Raw genomic sequence first — 22,635 nt, forward strand, 5'->3', positions numbered from 1 at the left:
AAAAGACTGGAATGTTTAGATTTAGAAATATTTTCTGTTTCTAGGCTAACGGTTCATAGAATAATTTCAGGTTTTAGACTTTCTTTAATTAAGTTGTGTTCTTAGAATTAAATGATGGAAGTGTAACAATAATTGATTACAGTACATCGCTCAAAATGTCGAGCGTCAATTGAAAAAGAATTAGCAATCGAGACTGGATAGCAAGCATGTTTCTCTGTCATTATAAATAATATGTGGCTATTTGCAATATGTACCAGTAGTCCGCAAAACACTATAAACTATTTTGGATTACTGGTTAACACACATTATAAATAAGGTAAAACTCCTCTGTAAATTAATCAAAGTTACGGAAACGTATTCCTTAGAAATCTTTTCTTCTTTCTTTGCTCTTAAAACTGACGTTTTGGGGAACTTGTTCCAACTGAAGAATCGACAAAACGTTTCTCACAACTAAGCAACGTGTTTTATAACGATAACTTAATGTTAACTGCGTGACAGGATATTGATTTGCCAATAAATATTATTCTTTTTCACATTTACCAAATCTTCTGTTGTTTTTTTTTGGCTGGTTTCAGATCGTCTCAGTAATGTAGTTAACTTAGAAAACAAAGGTTTGCGCTGTGTGGCATCTGAAAACACAATGTTCATAATATTCAAACCTTAATTCGTAGTTCTCCCTAAATATCTGTTGAGTAGGTACTCTCACGAGCATCACTAATGAAAGCGAGGCTCATCATATCATTTTTGTGAGTTAACACGTATTAATCCTTTAAATCACATATTAATATATACATCGTTATCAGTTAGAATATTTCCAAAGTATTGCTGTACCTCGTGATCATTTGGAACTTTGCTCCAGATACTTTTATCCAATATCACAAAATGCCTCGTGCTCAGTTAGAATTTGTTCAAAATCTTTAGCTAAGTACAATATTTCACATCAGTTGGAATTCATTTAACTTGTGGGTCAGGTGTTACAATTTATTATCGAGTTAAAATTAGTTTAAAATTCGTATTCGTATGTTATTTCAGGGTCATCTGTAGTCTATTCAAAAATCTTCTTAGCAAGTATTACAGTGCCTTGTAATCATATGAAACTTGGAAAATGTCTCTAACTATTACAGTAATGAGTAAGCATCGTCGCTAATCGAAATATAAAAATCCGAGTAAAATCATTAAGAACCCATTGAACACTTTATTAAAGACTCGCAACAATCTTAGAATGTCAAAATGTATCTATCCGATTTAAAAATAAATCAGTGTTTGGACTATGTGACGTAGTATGGACACTGCAACTGTAAAATAAGTAATTTTAACCCCTATAACCAAGATTTACTTTAAGCGGTTTGTTTGTTTGTTTGTTTTTGAATTTCGCACAAAGCTACTCTAGGACTATCTGTGCTAGCCGTCCCTAATTTAGCAGTGTAAGACTAGAGGGAAGGCAGCTAGTCATCACCACCCACCGCCAACTCTTGGGCTACTCTTTTACCAACGAATAGTGGGATTGACTCACTTTATAACGCCCCCACGGCTGAAAGGGCGATTACGAGTCGCACGCCTTAACACGCTTGGCCATGCCGGGCCTACACTTTAAGCGGTTCTTTGTCTCATCACGGGCTCATGATGTATAAACATGATAAATTAAATTATCCATTGGCGATAAGTTTGATTTCATGTAGGAATGACAAGCTAAATATCTTACCCAAATTATTTACGCTAAAAAAAAGATATTTCAATGTCGACATATTTTATTTCAAAACTGAGTTGTTTTTAAAAACGATGAACCACTTCGTCTTTTCTAACCAGCCTTTCTTAATGAGATATGACAAATTCACTTCAACCCAACACGAGTCTCTGAAACAACCGTTTAGAAAAAGTCATGTATCATAGTTTCGTTAATCCATGAAGTTAGCACATGCACGTGAATATACATTTTTTGTCTACCATATGCATATTGTTGTAGAGTTTTTGTTTTGTTTTGCACTCAAGATCCATCACATAAAATATCTTGACAGGCAAATAAGACTTCAGAGACGTCGCTCGAAGTTTTATTTTAGATCAAAAATACGTTAACGACTCAACACTTCAAATAAAAGCACGTAAACATTTTTATAAGATTAACCAATTATAAAGTTATATAAGATTATACTGATTTCATTGGTTCTCCTAGAATAGTACGAGACATACTATTGATGCAAATAATACATAACAAAAAGTCTATACATTTGTTAACTGTTTAATAAATTCGCTTATAAATGTATCACTTTAATGATACATTTAGTCTATACTTAAACTGGCAGCTATCTGCACTCATATAGCGGGTAAGTCTTGGAAGAATGAAATTTGGTAAGCTTACTAAAATGTTCGAATCATTGTTTTCTATCATCATATGTAGATGTTTCATCCACTTAACGCCTGAGGAAAATCACTGTCACTAGTAATGACGTTTACCCAGGCAAGAAAACGGTTCTCTCAAGCTAGGTAGGTTCGTTCTCCAAGTCATTAGAATCTTAATAAACCATAACTTTGGAATAAAAGTGAACCATAAAGCGTTCACGTAGAAAGTTCGTTCTCCTGTAACTAAGTGGATATTGACAAATTATCGCTTTTAAAATTACACTTTTTAGTTTCATTATCTGGTGCAGTAAAGACGAAGAAACAAAGACCGTACTTTGATAAATTAACTGTTAATGCCTGTAAACGGGTTGATAAAGAGAATACACAAAGGATAGCATTGCAGTATGAAGTGATACAGCGTTAGCAACCCACTAAGAAATCATTATATGAAGAATGCCATTCTTAAAGCCGTGTGTCATTAATTTTGTGTTAAATTTAAGGGAAATAACACAGCTAACAGATGTTATAGTGAAGTTAACTGATTGGTCCACGGATGTCGTATATTCATCATTCCTGCTAAGCCTTTTTCAACCTGTGAGAAAATAACGAAGCTTGTACGTTACAGAAGTAGCCATTTAGACTTCGTACAAACAACGAAATTATTTCATTTAAAACGGGAAATCTTATCGGAACTAATTACTTGTATAATATTGGAGCGTAAAACTACGCAGTGAGTTAGTTAACTACGTGAGAAGTTAAATTTTGAATGTTATCATTATAAGCCCTAGATCTCACTGTCGAGCCAGGCCTTTTGTATTTTTTATTTTATATTTTATTTCATGGTAATAAAAAATTAATAATACAATTAATTACTTTATTGTTAAAAATGCTTGCAAAGCCAACGACTTGATGACGAATTTAAGAAACTCAGACCTCATTTGTCTTTCAGATAAACATGTATGAAACTTTTATTTTAATGTACTAACCTGTAGCCGTTGTATTAGTGTCAGCATCGACATGTTTAAGCTTGTATTCGCCCTCTACCGGGCTTTTCCTTCTCTTCGTAACGACTTCTTCTGTATCGTTGATAAGAATGTTCTTAACTTCAGGGGTCACTCGAACACTGGATTCCTTGAAAAGATCTAAAGAAAGTTTAGGACTGCCACAGGTATTCTCGAGTTTCCGTGGGGAAGATAACTCACTGTCTTTTTTACTAGCAGGAGACGAAATGCTCGGCAGTCTCGAGCGGAAGACATTATTTTGTTCGTCAGTGTTTCCATCAAAGTCACCGTCCCCATAGTACACACAGTTTTCTTTATTACAACTGTGCACTTTGTGCTGGATGAATTTCACAATATCTGATAAGGCAAAGTCTTTCTGGCACACGCCGCATGTTAAAACGTCTTGGAGGATGGCCGGGTCAGCTGCTGGAAAAAAAGAGAAAGAGAAATGCATTTGGATATACGTTCACGTATTTTTATAGACAGCTTAACAGTACTGAATTAAAACCACAACAATAATATAAAATTAGTAGAAGATACAATAAGTTTTGTAGTCATTATGGATAGTAATTCTGAAGTTTTTGTTTCGATTTAGTTAAAAACACAACTCTAAGAACAGTTGCTTACATTTCCTTTATAGCGTCATCCATTCCATTAACACTGTTGTACAGGCGATTAAAACGTAAAAAAGTGAAGTAAAAATACTCGCCATTATCAAGGTTTATTACAGCACTAATATCTACTAAAAGTTGCAAATTCACTCTTCGCTGTTTCTGGCATTGTTATGTACCACAAAAAACACGGCATATCACGGATATTGCATATACAAACGAGAAATAATCCCTTCTTCAACAGCGGTAAGTCTACGAATTTACAACGCTAAAATCAGGGGTTCGATTCCCCTCGGTGGACACAGCAGATAGCCCAATGTGGCTTTGCTATAGGAAAACACACACAACCTTCTTCACTGTTTCAAACATTATTACTTACCACAAAATATCACCAAACACAGCAATGTTACAGACAATACACGTTACAAAGTAGCGTTACATTCTTGATCGTTACAAGTGACTTGCAAGTACAACTATCTGTTTCTGTATTATGTGTAACGGATTTACTAATGTATATATTTTTAATGTTGATTTTTATCTCAGTTGAATATATGTTTAAAAATGTATGTAAATTTCATTGTTAAGTGTATATTGCAAAAGTCCCGTCTATTCTCTAATTTGTAGAAGATTCTTAAGAGTAAGAATCATATTGTTGATCTGCTACAGTCAGTATACTAGAAACCTCGAAATTTATAATTGTGATTAACGCTTATTGATATGAAAAATACAAATATTTGGCAAGAAACGTGCAGTATTGGACATTACAAACAGTTTAACCTCAGTGAATTTACTCTGGATGTTAGTATTTCTATTAGGACGTTAGACATTGTCGTCGGTGAAAAACTAGCGCGTGTCTGTGAAAAACTAGCGCGTGTCTGTGAAGCAGCTTGCTAGCTTAATCGTCAGGTGAATTGTACATGTGTATCAACATAGGATTAATTCGTTCTCCGTGAAGCGTCGATAAAATATTCAGTTCCAGACCAGAGAGAAGACTCAGTGGTTTATATAACTTGTATATAAATCATTATTAGTAATAACCGTTGTAAATAAATTGTATTATTGTTTGTATATTAAAACATATTTGTGTTGAGAAAGAAAATTACATGTAGCAACCTTGTTGGCAAATATCACAAGTTTGATACATACCAGCATTCAATTAACTTTTAAGTTAACATTAAAATTTCCGATTATTGAAAATCGTAATACGTAACATAATAAATCGAAAATTTGTCCGGAATAAATTATCATATATAATATATGTTACAGATACCAATGCGTGCTAAATACTTATTAAAAACTATACAGCCATCACTACTTAAACAAACTGACGCTACATTCTCAACTATTTTTAATTTTGTTTGTCACAGAATTACACAATAAGCTATCAGCGCTCTGTTAATCGCAAAGAATCAAGACTCTCTGATGATCTATCGAGCAACCACTTTTGACTGACAGAAGGGCTTCTGCTATAGATAAACAAATTTTGAAATAATACAATTACCATATTTATATAATTTTGGGAAACCGTTACTTGTACTTAACATACTGATAAACGATTGCGTCTATATTTCAGCCCAATAAATTTAGCACTAATCAGTGAATAGTAAGACAAGAATTGTCAAGAAACAGTTAGTACAATACTTTTAACCGCGGCATAACAGCCCAAAGAATGTCCCCGACATTTTCAAATACAAACGTTTAGCTCATAGCTCCGTTATCTCTTAACAGATTCGAGATCTAATTACAGTCTGTGGCTCAGGAGATTAAAACCCTTTCGGTTTATGTGCTTGATCACGTCCAAGGTCTCATCGATTAATTTACTCCAATCTTGTCTGAAATAATTTCAATTTGAGCGTTGGCTGTTAGAGATCCTAATGAGTAACAAAAGCAAATTTGTTATAAAATATAGTTAATAAAAAGTAAGAAAATATTTCAAAGGTTAATTTAATCTGCCTAAAAGAATTTCGCTGCTGCGGCTACTGAGAATTCCTATTGTTTAAATATGAAAACAAACAGAGCACCACTTACATAAGAAAATACATTTTTACTGAGTTGCTCAATTGCTGGTTCAGAAGTTTTTAGTTGATGAAAAGATGCAGAGGTAAAGGCTACTTGTTGTTAAAATTTAATATTATATAAAAAAATCAAATAAATGTACGTACCGTGGTTGAATGAAGTATACTCTAGAATTTCCACACGTCTAAACACAGCTCTTTTATACTTATATATGAATAACATTTCTGCAAAAAACATATACACGGTGTGTGCCTTTTTTGCTTACTATTTAATTTATTCAATATTCTAATATCTACCACTCAGATTACAAACAGTTACAAACAAATAAAGCTACAGTAATGAAATCGTTTTCTTCACATAAAAATCAGCGACAGCGATACGGACTTGTGAACAAATGAATATATAAATAGATATAATATTTCTTTATTGAACAAAAGTAAAGGAAGCGCTACAGAAACACTATAGAAAAAAATAATTAATTCTAATTAATAGTGTTCAACAGTTTAGGTGTAGGAAAAAAAATCCTATCATGGGGAAGGGGGACAATTGTAAGAATATTATTCGTAAGGTATTAAAATCTAGGTGGATACAAACGAACTTGGTTGAGGTCTTTCGTGCGTAATTAGTTGTTGTTTTATTTTTGATGAATGCAAGAGTAACAGGAGGGAAAGTTCTGGAGGGGGTGTGTGATAAAACCTGTGTTCATTAGGAAGAGCTGGACGACCAGCTGTTGAAAGGCTAACGAAGCCTTCCATCCGTATTGTCCAACCAACCATTTGCTCCGACCCATGCACCTCCCGACATCAAACAAAGGAAACTTGCTTGCACCCTAGCGACTAACTCGAGAACCACTTTCGTTTCCCGCTTGTTTTTTTTTTTTATGCAACTATAGTGCTATTTCACATGCAACTCTTACAAATTGATGTAGTATATAATTCTACAGAGCGAAGTTAGAATAGAATAAAGCATTAAAACAAATATATTAAAGAATTACGTAGACTATAACCCCTTTACTATTTTTAAACCTTTCACATGGAGTTTTTAAAGCTGTAAATTTGAATTAGAAAATTGTTGTACTCAGCAGAGATTCATTTTTTAAACATTCAAGTTGCTGTAAAGGCGTGAATACTTTAGTCAGTTTGAAGCCAATGTACACATTGCTTCAGTGCTAGATATCAACACTGATTAATCTCCTCACTAAGTCTACGATTATTAATGAACAATAATCTAGTTTGTCCGTGAGAGGGCGAGTCGAGCGTTTTCAGATGTGGAAATGAAACTGTCAATGGTAAAATTGAAGCTATTCGGTACAAAGTGGCAAAGACCTCTTAGTAGGTATACGCCATAATGTGAGAAGCAGACCTCGTGGTCTACACTGGTAAATAATAATTCTATTTTAAAATAACCTATTCATGACAAGCAAAGGAAATATGATGCTTTTTTAAAAACACATGATCAAAGAAAACGTCGCTTAAGTAAACAATTCGAGTGCGTTATCTAATATCACACTTACATTGCAATATAATACGTGTTTTATTCTCCACACGTTTCTATATAAATTAACGTTGGATTTTGGCTCAAGTCACTGTTATTTTCATCCAATGTTCCATTGAAGTGGGCCAGGCATGGACAGGTAGGTTAAGGCGTTCGGCTCGTCACTTGAGGATCGTGTGTTCGAATCCCCGTCGCACCAAACATGCTCGCCCTTTCAGCCATGGGGGCGTTATGATGTGACGGTCAATCTCACTATTCGTTGGTAAAAGAGTAGCCCAAGAGTTGTTGGTGGGTGGTGATGACTAGCTGCCTTCCTTCTAGCCTTACACTGCAAAGTTAGGGACGGCTAGCGCAGATAGCCCTAGTGTCGCTTTGCGCGAAATGCAAAAACAAACAATCGATTGAAGTAATAATTAAAACTCGTATCTGTCATTCGAATTTCTTGTCAGAAACATACCTGTCATAATTCGTAAGAACTCAAGTCATCAGTATTAAGAATCTCGCAAAATCTACGTTAAAAAAAATTGTATTAACCTGCAAAAGTTTCTTTTCTCAAACATGTCCTAATTACACTAATAACGTTCTAGACGAGACACTCCTGTCGCCCTCCCCCGATCTTCTTACATTAATGGCCTTTGTAGGAAGGTTTATTTGAATTTACTCGACGTCGATCTCTAAACGTTGGGTCTCACAGTCTGAGAGTTCATGTCAAGAGAGGGAAACAGTGGCGGATAATTTTCTTGTCTCATTACATTTGCGTGTATCAAGGCGGTGGGTGACCTGGGCTTGAAGCTGTTTCTCTACCTCAGCGCCAACGAGCCTACGAGATGAAGGTTTTGAAACTCGCTGAACTTTGGTTCACTTTGACCTTCAGCCCGCCCCCTCTTCAACTTGTTTGATAAGCTATCACTCTTCCACTCGCCAACTTGCCTCGTCGATTTCCCAGCCATTAGTTACGGTATGGTAGGACACTCTAAATCAAGCTGATGTCGCCCCAGGTCCGCACGTACTTTCTGCTGTCAAGCCTGTTGTCTCAATGACCTGTCTCCTCTTCTCCGCTCGTGCACGCGGAATATATTAACAATAAACAAGCGAAGATGATTAAAGCAAGATTTTAAATTTATTACTTCATCTATTTTATACTGAATCTACAAAAAATAATAACAGAAAAATACTGGTTTCGTGGGAAATCCCACCGTTTAGCCCGAGAAACGACGAAGCCGTAACGGTCTCTCGGTTCTTTCCCTCTCTCCGTCTCTTTGTACCTGTATATATAAAAGCAAGTTTTATTATGACCATGCAGTAACTTGATTTACGTTTCTCATTAGAAACACCTATATATCTGAAATTGGGGTTTATTTTGAAGTAACGTACGAGCCACGTGAGTTTAAAATTAATTGGTTTGGTTTGTCTTGTTTTGAATTTCGCGCAAAGCTACATTGACGATGACCGAAGAAGGTCGAAACGTTGTTCGCTTCTCTACGTAAAATATTTTCTCAACCCAAAAGAGCCGTTTTTACATATATATTTCTCTACAAGTGGGTTTTCTCGACATCACTGATTAAAGCTACACAAGGACTATCTGTGTTAGCCGTCCCTAACTTAGCAGGGTGAGACTAGAGGGAAGGAAGCTAGTCATCACCACCCACCATCAACTCTTGGGCTACTCTTTTACTAACGAATAGTGGGATTGACCGACAGATTATAATGCCCCTACGTCTGAAAGGGCGTGCATGTTTGGTGTGACGTGGGTTCGAATTCGTGACCCCTCAGATTACGAGTCGAGTGCCTTAACCACCTGGACATGACGGGCCTAAAGAAAAAATAGTTGGAGTTAATAGGGACGATAGATTTTCAAGATATTTAAGCAGTTTTCAATCAGTCGTATTTAGAGTTTATGTCGTCGGCTGCATCTTAATATAAAAGTGTTGTCTCTTTGTTAAAAACCTCAATATTAAGCAAGAGAAAATAATGCGAAATAATAACTACTTAAAGTTTTCAGACCATGAAGGGATGGATTCCTGAATAAAGGAAAATAAAATTGTACAAAATATTTATTTCTAGGGACGAAATGAAAGTTTCTGTACACATTGTTGCTGAAAATTCTGATATAAGGACGATAACATACAAAACCTTTTAATCACTTTAACATTCTGGGTCAGTGTACTTTGTTGATGTTACGAAGGGTGACGTTTGTTGTTATTTTGTTACATACATACAACTAGACGAAACACCTCTCGCTGAGATGTGAAGATGGGATATAGTAGGAGTCACATCCTCAACAGAGTCACTCAAGCATGAGTTAGGTACGAAAAACATTACGTTATACATTTCTGTTTTCAGCAACGTGTAGAGAACATTAAAAGGGGCTCATTCACAAAAAATGAAAAAGGAGGCAATTTTTCAACCATCGTAAGTCTGGATGAATTATTTAAGGGGTGAAATGTTAGGGGAGACTATGAATTGCTTCTGGTACACAGAGGGTAAAAAAAAAAAAAAAAGACGGTAAGAAACAAAACGAACCCCTTTATTTCTATTCAGTTGGTCTTAAAAGAACAATTTAAAATATAAAATTAAACAGAGAATGTTTTATGTATTGAAAATAGCATATCAAAGTTATGTTTTGTTTATTTCGCCGTAAAAACCTACAAGTCTGTTTTCCATTCGTTTTAAATCTAAAATATTTTTTCTTTTCCATCCTATAACTCGAAACAAGGAACGTGTAAAGTGAGACGTGTATGTTAGTAGTTGTTTAAATATTCTTATGATTAAGCAAGAAAACACTTTTCGGGTATAAAGGCACGTGCTTGAGACCCCAACCCACCCCACACATACCTTCTTCACTGTACACTTCACTACAGTCTTTTAAGACTACTTCACAGACAAGTAGTTCCGTACAACACAAGTAATGTAGCAGGTGATTAGTCAAGTTATTAACAACGTATAGACGAGAGAATAGCTTTGGTTAAAGTATATAATTATAGCGTCTGTTTTTCGGCTATGGTAACACAATACCTAACAGAGAACGTTAATATACCAGGAATAAAATCGATTAATAAGAAGGATATAATCACTACGCTTCCCGTCACAGGTTTTCAGTTTTGAAAGTAAAACGTCTTTACTGCATTTTTAATACGGCTTGTAAACCGTACTTTGTATTTTATACTCTCGATTGTATTTTTCGATAACAAGGTAATAAACACAAACGCAAAATGTTCCTACACGAATATTAAATTTTACGATTTGTATGTATATACATATGTGTAATTACCCGAGTAATTACATTAACGTACACTTTAATAATGTTTCTTCTGTTAAGTGCTTTCATCAGAAAGAGCCGCAGTTTGCCTGGTTTTTATTTTAGTCTTATTCTAATCATACGCGATTAAAAATATTCTGTTTCTGTTAAAGAACTCTTCGTTTATTATCGTTTGTACAGAACTAAAGGTTAAACATGGGTCACTGACCTTAGAATAATTTTATCTTTTACCAAAAAATTATTTTAACACTTTATTATATTTCCACTTCATTAGGCCTAGCATAGCCAGGTGGTTAAGGCGTTCGATTCGTAATCTGAGGGTCGCCGGTTCGAATCCCCATGACACCAAACATACTCGCCCTTTCAGCCGTGAAAGCGTTATAATGTTACGGTCAATCCCATTATTCCTTGGTAAAAGAGTAGTCCAAGAGTTGGTGGTAGAGGGTGATGACTAGCTGCATTTCCTCTAGTCTTACACTGCTGAATTAAGGACGGTAGCGCAGATAGCCCTCGAGTAGCTTTTGCGCGAAATTCAAACCAAACCAATTTCGTTTAGTTGACCTACCTACTCCATACACTTTAGTTGCATCGTACTGATATTTAAAACATTTTAGGATTATATCTTTATACAAACGTACAAATTATACATATAATAAATGTTAAATATACGTATAGCACACGTGATATTCACTGATTCCGAAAGCAGGAGCACAAACACATAAAACAACCTGGAAGGAAAGTTCTCTGTGTCATCTCTGACCATTTGTAAAATATCAATTTCCTCTGACCTAATCTAAACTGCTAAGCGCTTTCTTAGCCTGCAATCTGTATGCGTGTGTGTGTGTATTTTCGTATAGCAAAGCCACATCAGGCTATCTGCTAAGTCCACCGAGGGAATCGAACTCCTAATTTTACGTTGTAAATCCATAGACTTATCACTATACTTGCGGAGGACCCAGTCTATATGTCTCCCGTGAGACAATGGTAAATCTAAGATCTTACAACGCTAAAGTACGGGGTTCGATTCCCGTTGTGGACGTAGCAGCGGGTCCAGTGTGCTTTGCTCTCAAACAAACAGGTATATACATATATTCACGAATAGTTGAACTTTTTTGAAAGTTGGAAACTCTAAGGAACAAGTAAATTACTATTAAAAATACTGATAATTTTTGTGATTATATTCTCAAGTGAGTTTACTGTTTCTTATGTTGAAATAAGCCGATTAACTTAATGTACATTTATACAAATAAACTGATTAAAAGTGTACAACTATATTACGCGAATCAACAACTGTACCATGGATAAGTTATTCAGTTTCATTGAAAAATATACTAATTAATAAATGTATTCAGTCTCACTCCTGATAAAAAAAATGAAACTTTGTGGGTTTTTTTTTCACGCCAAATAACAAATATTTAGCCCCCCGTTAACTCAGCAGTATGTTTGCGGATTTACAACGCTAAAACCGGGTCTCGATACCCGTGGTAGGCAGAGCGCAGATAGCCGATTGTGTAGCTTTGTGCTTAATTCAAAACAACAACAAATATTTAAGTTATACAAGCTGAAATTTGTGTTACCTTTGCAAATAACTTCGAAATTTTAATGCAAATACATCCTAGAATTTGGAGTTACTGTTACTTTGGCCTCTAAACATCACACGACTTCTAAACTTTTTACCTTAAAACCACGTAGTCTTTCATTTCGATCCATATAACTTACAAACTTAAAACATGTAGACTTTTAAGTTTGATACCTGTAACCTTTAAACTTGAAACCACATAGACGCTTAAACACTGACTTCTAGTAATGTTTGAAACCACGTTTTGATTTATTAACGTGTTACGTATTACAATTTATCTTGGATGAGTCTCCAATATGTTATGTTACCCACACTACGTATTAATATTTCAAATCGTCGGAAATTTTAAATTTAGTTCAGAAATTAATTGAATGTCAATATGTATAAAATTTATAATATTTACCAACAAGTTTGACACACAATTTTCTTTCTTAACACAAATATATTTTAATATACAAACAATAATACAATTTATAATAACGATTATTACAAATAATGATTTATATACAAAAAATTTACAAGCTCACAAATAATATTCAGTCGGTCCAGCTCCACGACGAGCTAGCTGATTAGTTTTATGTTGATACATAAATACACTTCTCTTGATGAGAATGCTAGCTAGCTTTATTGTTGTTTAGCCTAACGCGGTTTACAAGTTTACTTTTCACAGAGGAAGATATCGAATGTCCTCGTAGAAGTATTAAACTTCGAAGTTAATTATATGAAGTAGAACGGTTCATAATGTTCAAAATTTAAGAACGTTACTGGTCAATTTCTGTATTTTTCCAATTAATAAACGTTAATCACAATTATCACTTCCGAGACTTATAGTATACTGACTGCAGCGATCAAACAATATTCTATTAACGTCTCTCAGCGCATCGGTTTATGTACTTCAAGGCGAGATTTTCGAACGTTCAACAATATTCGAAAATAAGCTAATGTTTTAGTGAAACATATATTGTTGATTCTTACACTAGATAATTTTCTACAAATTTAGAGAACAGGTGGGACTTGCGCAGTACACATCCAACAATATACGCATCAAACTGAAATAAATGCAGATATTAAAATAAATGTACAACAGTAAATTCGTAAACCTTTAGTGTGGAAAACTAATAGGGTTCTTAGGGTATTTATAACATTCACCTTTGAAATTCGTAAGCATTTCTCTTAGCTTGATCTCAGAACCTTTAATTTTAAAAATCAATAACTTGTTGATTTTTATTGGCATTCAATTAACATTCAGCTGTATATTTAAAAAACATACTGAACACAGGACTATATCTACGACACCTGAGACATAACTTCTTAAAACTTGGTTGTGGAACACGTTTCTTATTTTTTGTAGTCGTGATAATGGAATGAAAATATTTCTTATTTCCTGTTATTAAACATATTAGAATGGCTGAGTTCAAGGTAATTTTGATCATAAACTTTCTAATTACTGAGAAAAAAAACAATTTCCACATCCACTGTAGGTTATCAAAGGATTTCGAAATGACAAATTAAACACAATGATAAGTATCAGCTTGCACGTCAATATAAGTGGATCAACGGTAAGCTTACTGACTTAACAACGCTAAAATCTAGGGCTAAATTCCCCGTGGTAGAGAGACAGAGTGCAGATAGATTATTGTGTAGCTTTGCGCTAAAACAGATAAATGTCCACAGAAATGTAAGATTTTTTTCAGAATCCATTAAGATCGAATAACATTTCCTCAACGTTTTGCAAGTAGTATTAATTAATATAAATAGTAAATATCATAGAGTTGACTGTAAAAGAAGAGCCAATAACTTTGAAAAATCTTTATATCAGACAACCTACGATAGGGATACGACAAACAACTATATAAAAGAATCTTGTGCTGTAGATGAAAGATGATATGACAAGGTTAAGATTATTAGTTGTATAAAAGTTCTTATTATTGCTGTTGGCTTCCGAACATCATTTAAGTGATCTTTATTTAAATCAAGGTCGGTGCAACTGAGTTAATATATATTTAGTTACAAGAAAGCGGCTACTTATGGGGAACTTTGATCAATATCAGTGCGGCAGGATTGAAGTAACCAGATAAAGATAAAATGTTGGTTACTTCTGATGAATTTAGAGCAATACATCCTGATGTGCCAGGATTGAAATAACCAGATAAAGATAAAGGGTTAGTTATTTCTGATGAACGTAGGGCAATATTAATGTGACAGGATTGAAATAACCAGATAAAGATAAAAGGCTAATAACTACTGATGAACTATTGATGGATTGAAGTAACCAGACAAAGATAAAAGGCTGGTTACTACTGATGAACTTAGATTAACATCAATGTGCCAGGATTGAAATAACCAGATAAAGATAAAAGGTTGGTCACTACTGATGAACTTAGATCAACATCAATGCGACAGAATTGAAGTAACCAGACAAAGATAAAAGGTTGGTTACTACTGATGAATTTAAATCAATATCAATGAAACAGGATTGAAGTAACCAGATAATGATAAAAGCTTAGTTACTCTTGATGCAATTTGTTAGTTTTTAAAAGTTTTAGTTTTCGGACGACTGTTTTATAGGTTGAAGTTAAGAATTTCAGCAACTATTCAGATTACAAGATCACGATGAGAATAAAGGTTAAAAAAATAGGTGCAACTGCCAGAGGTCGCTCTTGTATGTTGAATTTGTCGACATTAAATTGCTTGAAGTCGATATTAATGTGCACTAAGCAGGTTATCAGGTAACTTGTAACCTGCTATTTTTTAAATTAATATATTTTAAATGTTTAAACAATTATGTATATTCACGCTGATCTTAGTTTTAAGGCCTGACATGGCCAGGTAGTTAGGGCGTTTGATATCCGAACTGAGGGTCCCAAATTTGAGCCTCTGTCCCACCAAACATTCTCGCCCTTTTAGCCATAGCGGCAATATAATATGCGAGTCAATTCCACTATTCTTTGGTAAAAGAGTAGCTCAAGAGTTAGCGGTGGACGGTGACGACTAGTTGCCTTCCCTCTGGTCTTTCATTGCTAAGTTAGGGACGGCTAGGGCAGATATCACTGGAGTAGCCTAGCGCGAAATTCTAACCAAACTTAGTTTCAAAATCTATAGACCACTTTTTAATATCCCCTGCCAGTATAGCGGTAAGTCTATGGACTTACAACGCTAAAATCATGGGTTCTATTTCCCTCGGTGGGTTCAGTAAATAGTTTGATGTGATTTTGCTCTAAGAAAAACACACACATCTTAATGCAACACTTTCTTCAAATGTCGCGCCCAACGATCCATGTCATTTGTTTTCTCTACCTGGTGATTCAGCGGATTTAGAACTTATAAATTCGAGTTTCAATACTTGCGGTGAGCAGATTATAGATTGCTCATTGTGTAGCTTTGAGCTAAGTAACAAATAAAACAATGCTTTTCCACTTGAAGCTCAATTGAGTAAAGCCTTACAAAACGGACAGTAGTAAGTTTACAAACTTAAAATGTTAAAATCAGATATATAATTTCCGTTGTGGACACAGTAGAAATCCCAATGTGGTTTTGCTATTGAAAAAACAACAACTTTGTAAAGCTTCTTACAGAGTTACATGTTACAGGTACTAAGTAAACAACTAATGCAATCAGAGTATTTAAAAATACAATTACTAATAAGTAATCGAGTAACTATTTCACATCCTATAACAGAAATCCGTTAGCAGCAAAGATTAATTCGACAAGCTTTGAACAAGAGTACAAAGTTGAAGAACACATTCAGTATGTTCTATTTCACAACTTAAGCCTAAAGTACATATCTCATATTATTGTGAGTTCAGAAGGATGTTACCTAAAAATGTTTTGTTTTATGTAACCACAAAAGTATATATGTTTTTAATTAAACAACGACAACAAAAATACAGCTCTTACACTCTTCCTCTGATCCAGTAGTTAGTGCGCAAGTTTGGATCTGCAGGTACGTCCTTCGCATTCTGTTATCATACGTACAAAATAATAATAACACGATAATAATAATAAAGCTATCCACGCTTAAAGGCCGTAGATACGTTATAAGTGCGACGGTTAAATCCTACTATTATATCAAACAACGGTAGCCTAAAAGTTGATAGTGAGTGCTTTCGGTTAGTTGTCTTCCCTTTCGTCCACTTTGAAATTAGAGATGACAACTACAGATATCCACTGTTGAATAGTTTCGCGCGAATATTCGAAAACAAAGAAACATTCATCCACTTATGGATCGATCGTTTGAAGTAAAGAAATCTTAACATTCTTATTTCCACGTTATAGTAAATCTAAGGCAAACAAGGTAAACCATTAAACGATTATTGGATTTTAAATAAAGAATGTTTTTTCTGCTCATGCTTAACGGGTCTTCTAATAGCCCCCCCTTCCCCGCTGGTACAGCGGTAAGTCTACGGATTTACAACGGTAAAATCAGGGGTTCGAGTACCCTCGGTGGGCTCAGCAGATAGTTACATGTGGCTTTGGTGCTTTGCTATAAGAAAACATATACAAAAACATGCCTTCTAATAACATTCATATTGTCCTCGTGAGGGTGTATTATTCTCTCCCTATAGATGACTTATAAATGTAAAGGGGCTAAACAGAAGGTTTAAGTCTTGCCTTGAGAAAGGAGCTTGAACGTGACCTATAGTAGTTAGTTATGCCGTCTATTTATTCCTCAAATAAATATACTATAGCATGCCAGCAACCCAAATAAGGATAGCACACACATATGTTTATATACATTAATGCCTATTTCTCTCTGGGTGAAAATGAGCTGGTTCTGTTTGCGTGTGTTCGTGATTAATCATTATTATTTCTTTCCTCAATTAGTTTCAAATCGTTGTCATACACTGTACACTTATAAAACTATTCACAACGACTTGGTTAGTACTATAAATATAACACTACAGTCTGGTCAAATACTTATTTTTATCGTTCTGTCACCAGTTAAGAGTTTCTATTCTACGTTTTTATCCACGTTTTATATTCAATATATACATATGCACCTACACAGGGCACGAGAGTCCACTACATAGAGTTTTTACCTTTACGCATGACACGTCTAAATAAAATTATGTGTCCAATTAATGCATGGCACACCTGTGCAAGTGCATAGTCCATAAAATAGGTTCCACTTTTACGGGGCGATAGCTAGAGCTACAAACATAGCGATAGAATACAAGAGAATACCAGATTAAATAGCCAGTAAAGATCGGCATATATAGTATTCTTAAAAAAAAAATACCGAACAGTCTATTCCATTAATAGCTCTTGTTCAATATAATTGTATCATTCTTAACTTATAAGAAATTCATTTTTATTGAAGTTACAGAAACGTTGTTCCAGGTCTCGTGTTACCATGGCTGCAAACTGTTACCTGGTACTACAGTTCCCGTTAAAACAAGATTCTGCTGAGACAGGGAGATAAATCTTATACCAAGTATCTTGACAAACGTTTTTACAGAATTCAAACATTAGTTTCGAAGATCAATCTTAAATAGAGCAATCGAACCAAATTATGTTTGATCTGCATTGGATTTGACAAGTTTCTGGTTGAATATGGGGCTACTGATACCAATTTATTCATTTCTTATGAATACAGCAGTTAATTTCGAGTTTGTTGCTATCTGTGGTTGTGAACTTTTGACATACGAGACTTTTCCAAATCCAAATCCTTACTTATACTCTTGTTAATGCTATCTAGCGATACATAGAGTCCATCTCAGTGTGTTTTTTTTAGGGTTGGGCAGTTATATTTTGTAATCACAGCCTGTAATTTGTTCTGGATTGGTTGGAAACTCACCGTGACATGTATACATGTACACAGATGCTAAATACGCTGGCCATAATCCCACGCCTTACATTTTCGTCTTGTTATTGTAGTAGCAGCACATGTAAACTGTTCTTATAAAATCTAGCTAACCATGCCTGACATTGTATTAAAAGGTTTAATATTGCCCACTTATAAATGTAATATTAGCTGTGTCATCTTTGTATTTGTTGGTAGTCTAGGTTACCTCTGTCTTCCATGTTTGAATCTTGGTGATAAACAAGTTGGCTTTGTGAGATTACCGATCCGTATGTTAGAGCAGTCACTATATAACTGGATTCACCTTTCAGTGATTGTATCAGCAAACAATTATCGTCTCAGGACTCGACTGAAGACAGTTTTATATACAGTTTTTGTTGATGTTGAATATTGTCTGTATGCACGTTGAGAAATCTCATTTTATTGTAATTACTGATTCGTTTAAAGTTTTATTTCTGTTTACTTTTGTTACTCTGCGTCAGTAATTTATGAATTGTTATTAATGGAACTTGATGTTCGTTTTAATTAATTTCACTCCAGTCTCATTCTTTAATAATTAGATATTTAGAAAAAATGATTTGCTAATCTCCCGATATTAGAGATTTAACTTGGATCCAATTGTTTATCACATTTTGAACGAACCTTTCAATAATCAAGGAAAGTCCTTCACTTCTACAGAACGGAAGCAGAAGACCTCACGCATTCCTAAAGAAGAAGGAAACTATAAATGCGTATTTAGCTGAAACTAGATAACAGGTTTCTTCGTGGAAGCAGGATACTGTATATGTATTACAGATGGTTTTCTTTTTGAATTTCGTGCAATGCTACACAAGGGCTATCTGCGCTGGCCTTCCCAACTTTAGCAGTGTAAGACAAGAGGGAAGGCAGCTAATTATCACCACCCACCGCCAACTCTTGGGCTACTGTTTTACTAACGAATAGTGGGATTGGCCGTAACATTATTACGTCCCCATGACTGAAGTGACGAGCATGTTTGGTGTGACGGGGATTCGAACCCACGACTCTCAGGCTACTAGTCGAGTGTCTTAACCACCTGGCCATGCTTGGCCATTACCAAATGAAAGCATGAGACTGCAAATGTTTATAGATGGAACCAGGATACTATACATATTTAAAGATGGAAGAAGGACACTACACATGTTTATAGATGAAACCAGGACACTATACATGTTTATAGATGGAACCAGGATACTATACATATTTATAGATGGAAGAAAGACACAACACATGCTTATAGATGGAACCAGGACACTACACATATTTATAGATGGAAGAAGGACACTGCACATGTTTACAAATAAAAGCAGGACACTACACGTGTTTATAGATGGCATTAACAGACATTATGTTTTTTAGGCAGAGTCAGGAGACACGCTTCACGTGTTTTTAGTTGATTTGTTTCTAATTAACCATAAAGATGTACAATGAACCATCTTTAATCTGTCCACCAGGAGTATCAAAACATTGTTTTTAGTATTATAACCCAAACACCTTCTGCTGTGCCACTGAGGGGCTCACGTGTATCTAGATAGATAGAAATAAGAAACTACACATGTTTCTGAATGGAAACGTGATGCTTTTAAATTTAGTTGTTCTATTAAGTAAGATCACTTTGCTGGAATTGTAACAATTCATGTCAAAATAAATAACAAACTAACAACGCTTAAAACAACGTCACATACAAGGTTCAGAATTAAATGTCAGAAAAATATTTTAATGGCTTCGAATGTTAAAAGAAGAATAATGAGTTGTCTTATAACACGATGGATGGTACTCACATACATCCGGAAACATATACAAAATAAGAGGTTTATTCTAAACCACGGTCAGGTTCGCTTGAGTAAGGAATAAAGTGACAAGTACAAACAGGTAGAAGGGATTTTTAATTATCGTAGAAAACAAAGTGAAGTTTATACTTATAAAACGTTTATTAGCAAGATTACGAAACAAAAGAGAACAAATAAAGTGATGTATATACTTATAAAAAGTTTATTAGCAAGATGACGAAACAAAAGAGAACAAATAAAGTGAAGTATATACTTATAAAAAGTTTATTAGCAAGATGACGAAACAAAAGAGAACAAATAAACTGAAGTATATACTTAAAAAAGTTTGTTAGCAAGATGACGAAACAAAAGAGAACAAATAAGTATATACTTATAAAAAGTTTATTAGCAAGATTACGAAGCAAAAGAGAACAAATAAAGTGAAGTATATTCTTATAAAAAGTTTATTAGCAAGATGACGAAACAAAAGAGAACAAATAAACTGAAGTATATACTTATAAAAAGTTTATTAGCAAGATGACGAAACAAAAGAGAACAAATAAAGTGATGTATATAATTATAAAAAGGTTATTAGCAAGATGACGAAACAAAAAAGTAAAACTGTGATGTTATATTGTCTTCCTTTTCATTCAATATGTTTAACGCTGCAAAATTATTAATTCCAATAATACATGAGTGAAAACAAGGGAGAATATGCTAACCACATTACATCTGCTATATTCAGTGATGACGAAGCCCTTCGGGTAATGCTAAGATTCTTTAGGGCGACCGAGGAAACAACAGACATGATTGTAGTCTCGACGCTATGTATGTGTACATATGTGCGAATGTATGTAAACAATTTTCATGAACAACGACTTTTATGGAGTGAATCTAATTAAATAACTGAACTATGATTAATATAAATTATATTTAAATCACTTATAAATCAATTTTGTAGAACGAGAGTTAATAAAATAACTTATTTTATTTCGTTTTAACACTGAGTGTTTATTTAACTACATAGGCCTGCGATGGCTTCATTGTCTTGAAATTATTGCATATTCTACAGTAATTCTTGTACGCTCAATTCGAAAATGATAACAGTTTTTTTTTCCATCGCGTACAGTTTTCTCACAAAACTTCATACATGTTTTTGCATAAGTGAATCATTTTCATTGAAATTGGGTCACATTTTGTTACACTTAATCTGTTGACAACCAGTGGCCATAGATTTCTCTAGACCAATCGCGACGCGAAAACCTTATCTATCGTTCTAGGACCCAAACATAACAAACACAATAATAACAAATGTTCATTAAAGAAAACCAAATAATAATTTGACCTAAGTGAGCGTGGTTCTTTTACCAATTTGTAAAAATTCTTACCGCAATATGAAAAAAAATTTAAATTTGTGTAGTTGAATTATGGGAAATCCATTAGTAAAACCAAAACAACTTTTAGAAGTTTAAGCCTGTGTTCTTATTATTTTATTTGATTAAGACTGACCTCAACACTTAGGTCCTCTACCTTGTAAAATCAGCCACATTTGATCCTCCAGTAGCACAGCGGTATGTCGACAGACTTACACCGCTAGAAACTAGGTTTCGATACCCCTAGTGGGCGGAGCACCGATTGCCCTTTGAGTAACTTTGTGCTTACCAGCAAACAAAAACTAATCACGTTTCTTTGGAGACAAAATCAAGTGACAGAAGAACTAAAGTACATTATACCTGTTGTAAAATACGGTGAAAAAAAAAAATCGAAGAAATGAAAGTATTTGAGGTCCATTAAATTAAATCGTGATTTCTTTTAAATGCCCAAAATTCTAGTTCACTTGTAATGTAATTTACGAGTCATTCGTATTCAGAAGTCAAGATGATCTAGAAGAAAATAAATAATATTTATATGATAATCACCTTGTTCCGCGCTCTTATATAAAGTGGAAAACGGTATGCAAAAACAAGTACAATTATAGCGTTATTTATAATTCCACTGGTCCGCAATGCAACCACTCAAACAACATAATGTTCGCAATATTTCATAGTTCTAAAATTTTTTTGGAGGTTAACTTGGTAAATTCGTGGACATTAACCAACAAATTGCATTTTATGTCATCAAAAATGATGAAAAAACTTGCTCCGAAAGACTATTTCTAACGATTCATTTATTTCTCCTAGGGCGTAATAAGTTAATTTAGTTCTAATTCCATAGTGGAGTTCAGCTCAAGCATATCTTCGAGAATTTGAAACAAATAAGAGAAGAAGAAAAAACGACGTGATCTTATGATTTGAAAGCTCAAACTTTTTAACTTGTACAGTAAAAAGAATAATGAGACAACTAAATGAAATTCGACGTGTTTATGCACGTGCTAGTACTGCACTTCAAAGGAATTTGTCTGGATTTTACAAAAACAACAACATTGCTTGTATTGACGTGTATCTCTCTCTTGTTTCTACAAACACTACGAAAGTGTGAGTTCTTCCTACACTATTCGCTTTTTCAGCAGTTAAGATGGATTACAAGCTTCATGTTGATACGGATAAAAAATTTTTTAACTCGTTTAAATTTAGTAGTTTGGAAAAAGCTATTGATATAGGTTTACAGGATGAAATTGTGAGGAACGTTGGTCAGAAGAAAAATAATGCGATGAAAATTGGTAAGAAAACAAACGCGCCGAATACAAGAGTTGATGTATACTTGTTTATATAGAGACAATTGGTGTTGAAACTGTGTTCCTAGAGCTAT

General features: G+C 34.4%; 1 protein-coding gene across 3 annotated transcripts in view; it reads right to left on the reverse strand.

Moving 5' to 3' along the window:
* The window catches only part of LOC143228536 (BCL11 transcription factor A-like), a 115,691-nt gene that overhangs the window by 21,626 nt on the left and 71,430 nt on the right, over positions 1-22,635 (reverse strand). For 2 of the 3 annotated variants that reach the window (XM_076459789.1, XM_076459782.1), the window contains exon 2: positions 3,324-3,764. In XM_076459789.1, coding sequence (XP_076315904.1) covers positions 3,324-3,764 — 441 coding nt within the window. The remainder of the gene's footprint in view (positions 1-3,323; positions 3,765-22,635) is intronic. The other variant, XM_076459793.1, reaches the window with a different exon arrangement.

The sequence above is a fragment of the Tachypleus tridentatus genome, chromosome 1, assembly GCF_004210375.1.
Source record: "Tachypleus tridentatus isolate NWPU-2018 chromosome 1, ASM421037v1, whole genome shotgun sequence".
Taxonomy (NCBI): Eukaryota; Metazoa; Arthropoda; class Merostomata; order Xiphosura; family Limulidae; genus Tachypleus; species Tachypleus tridentatus.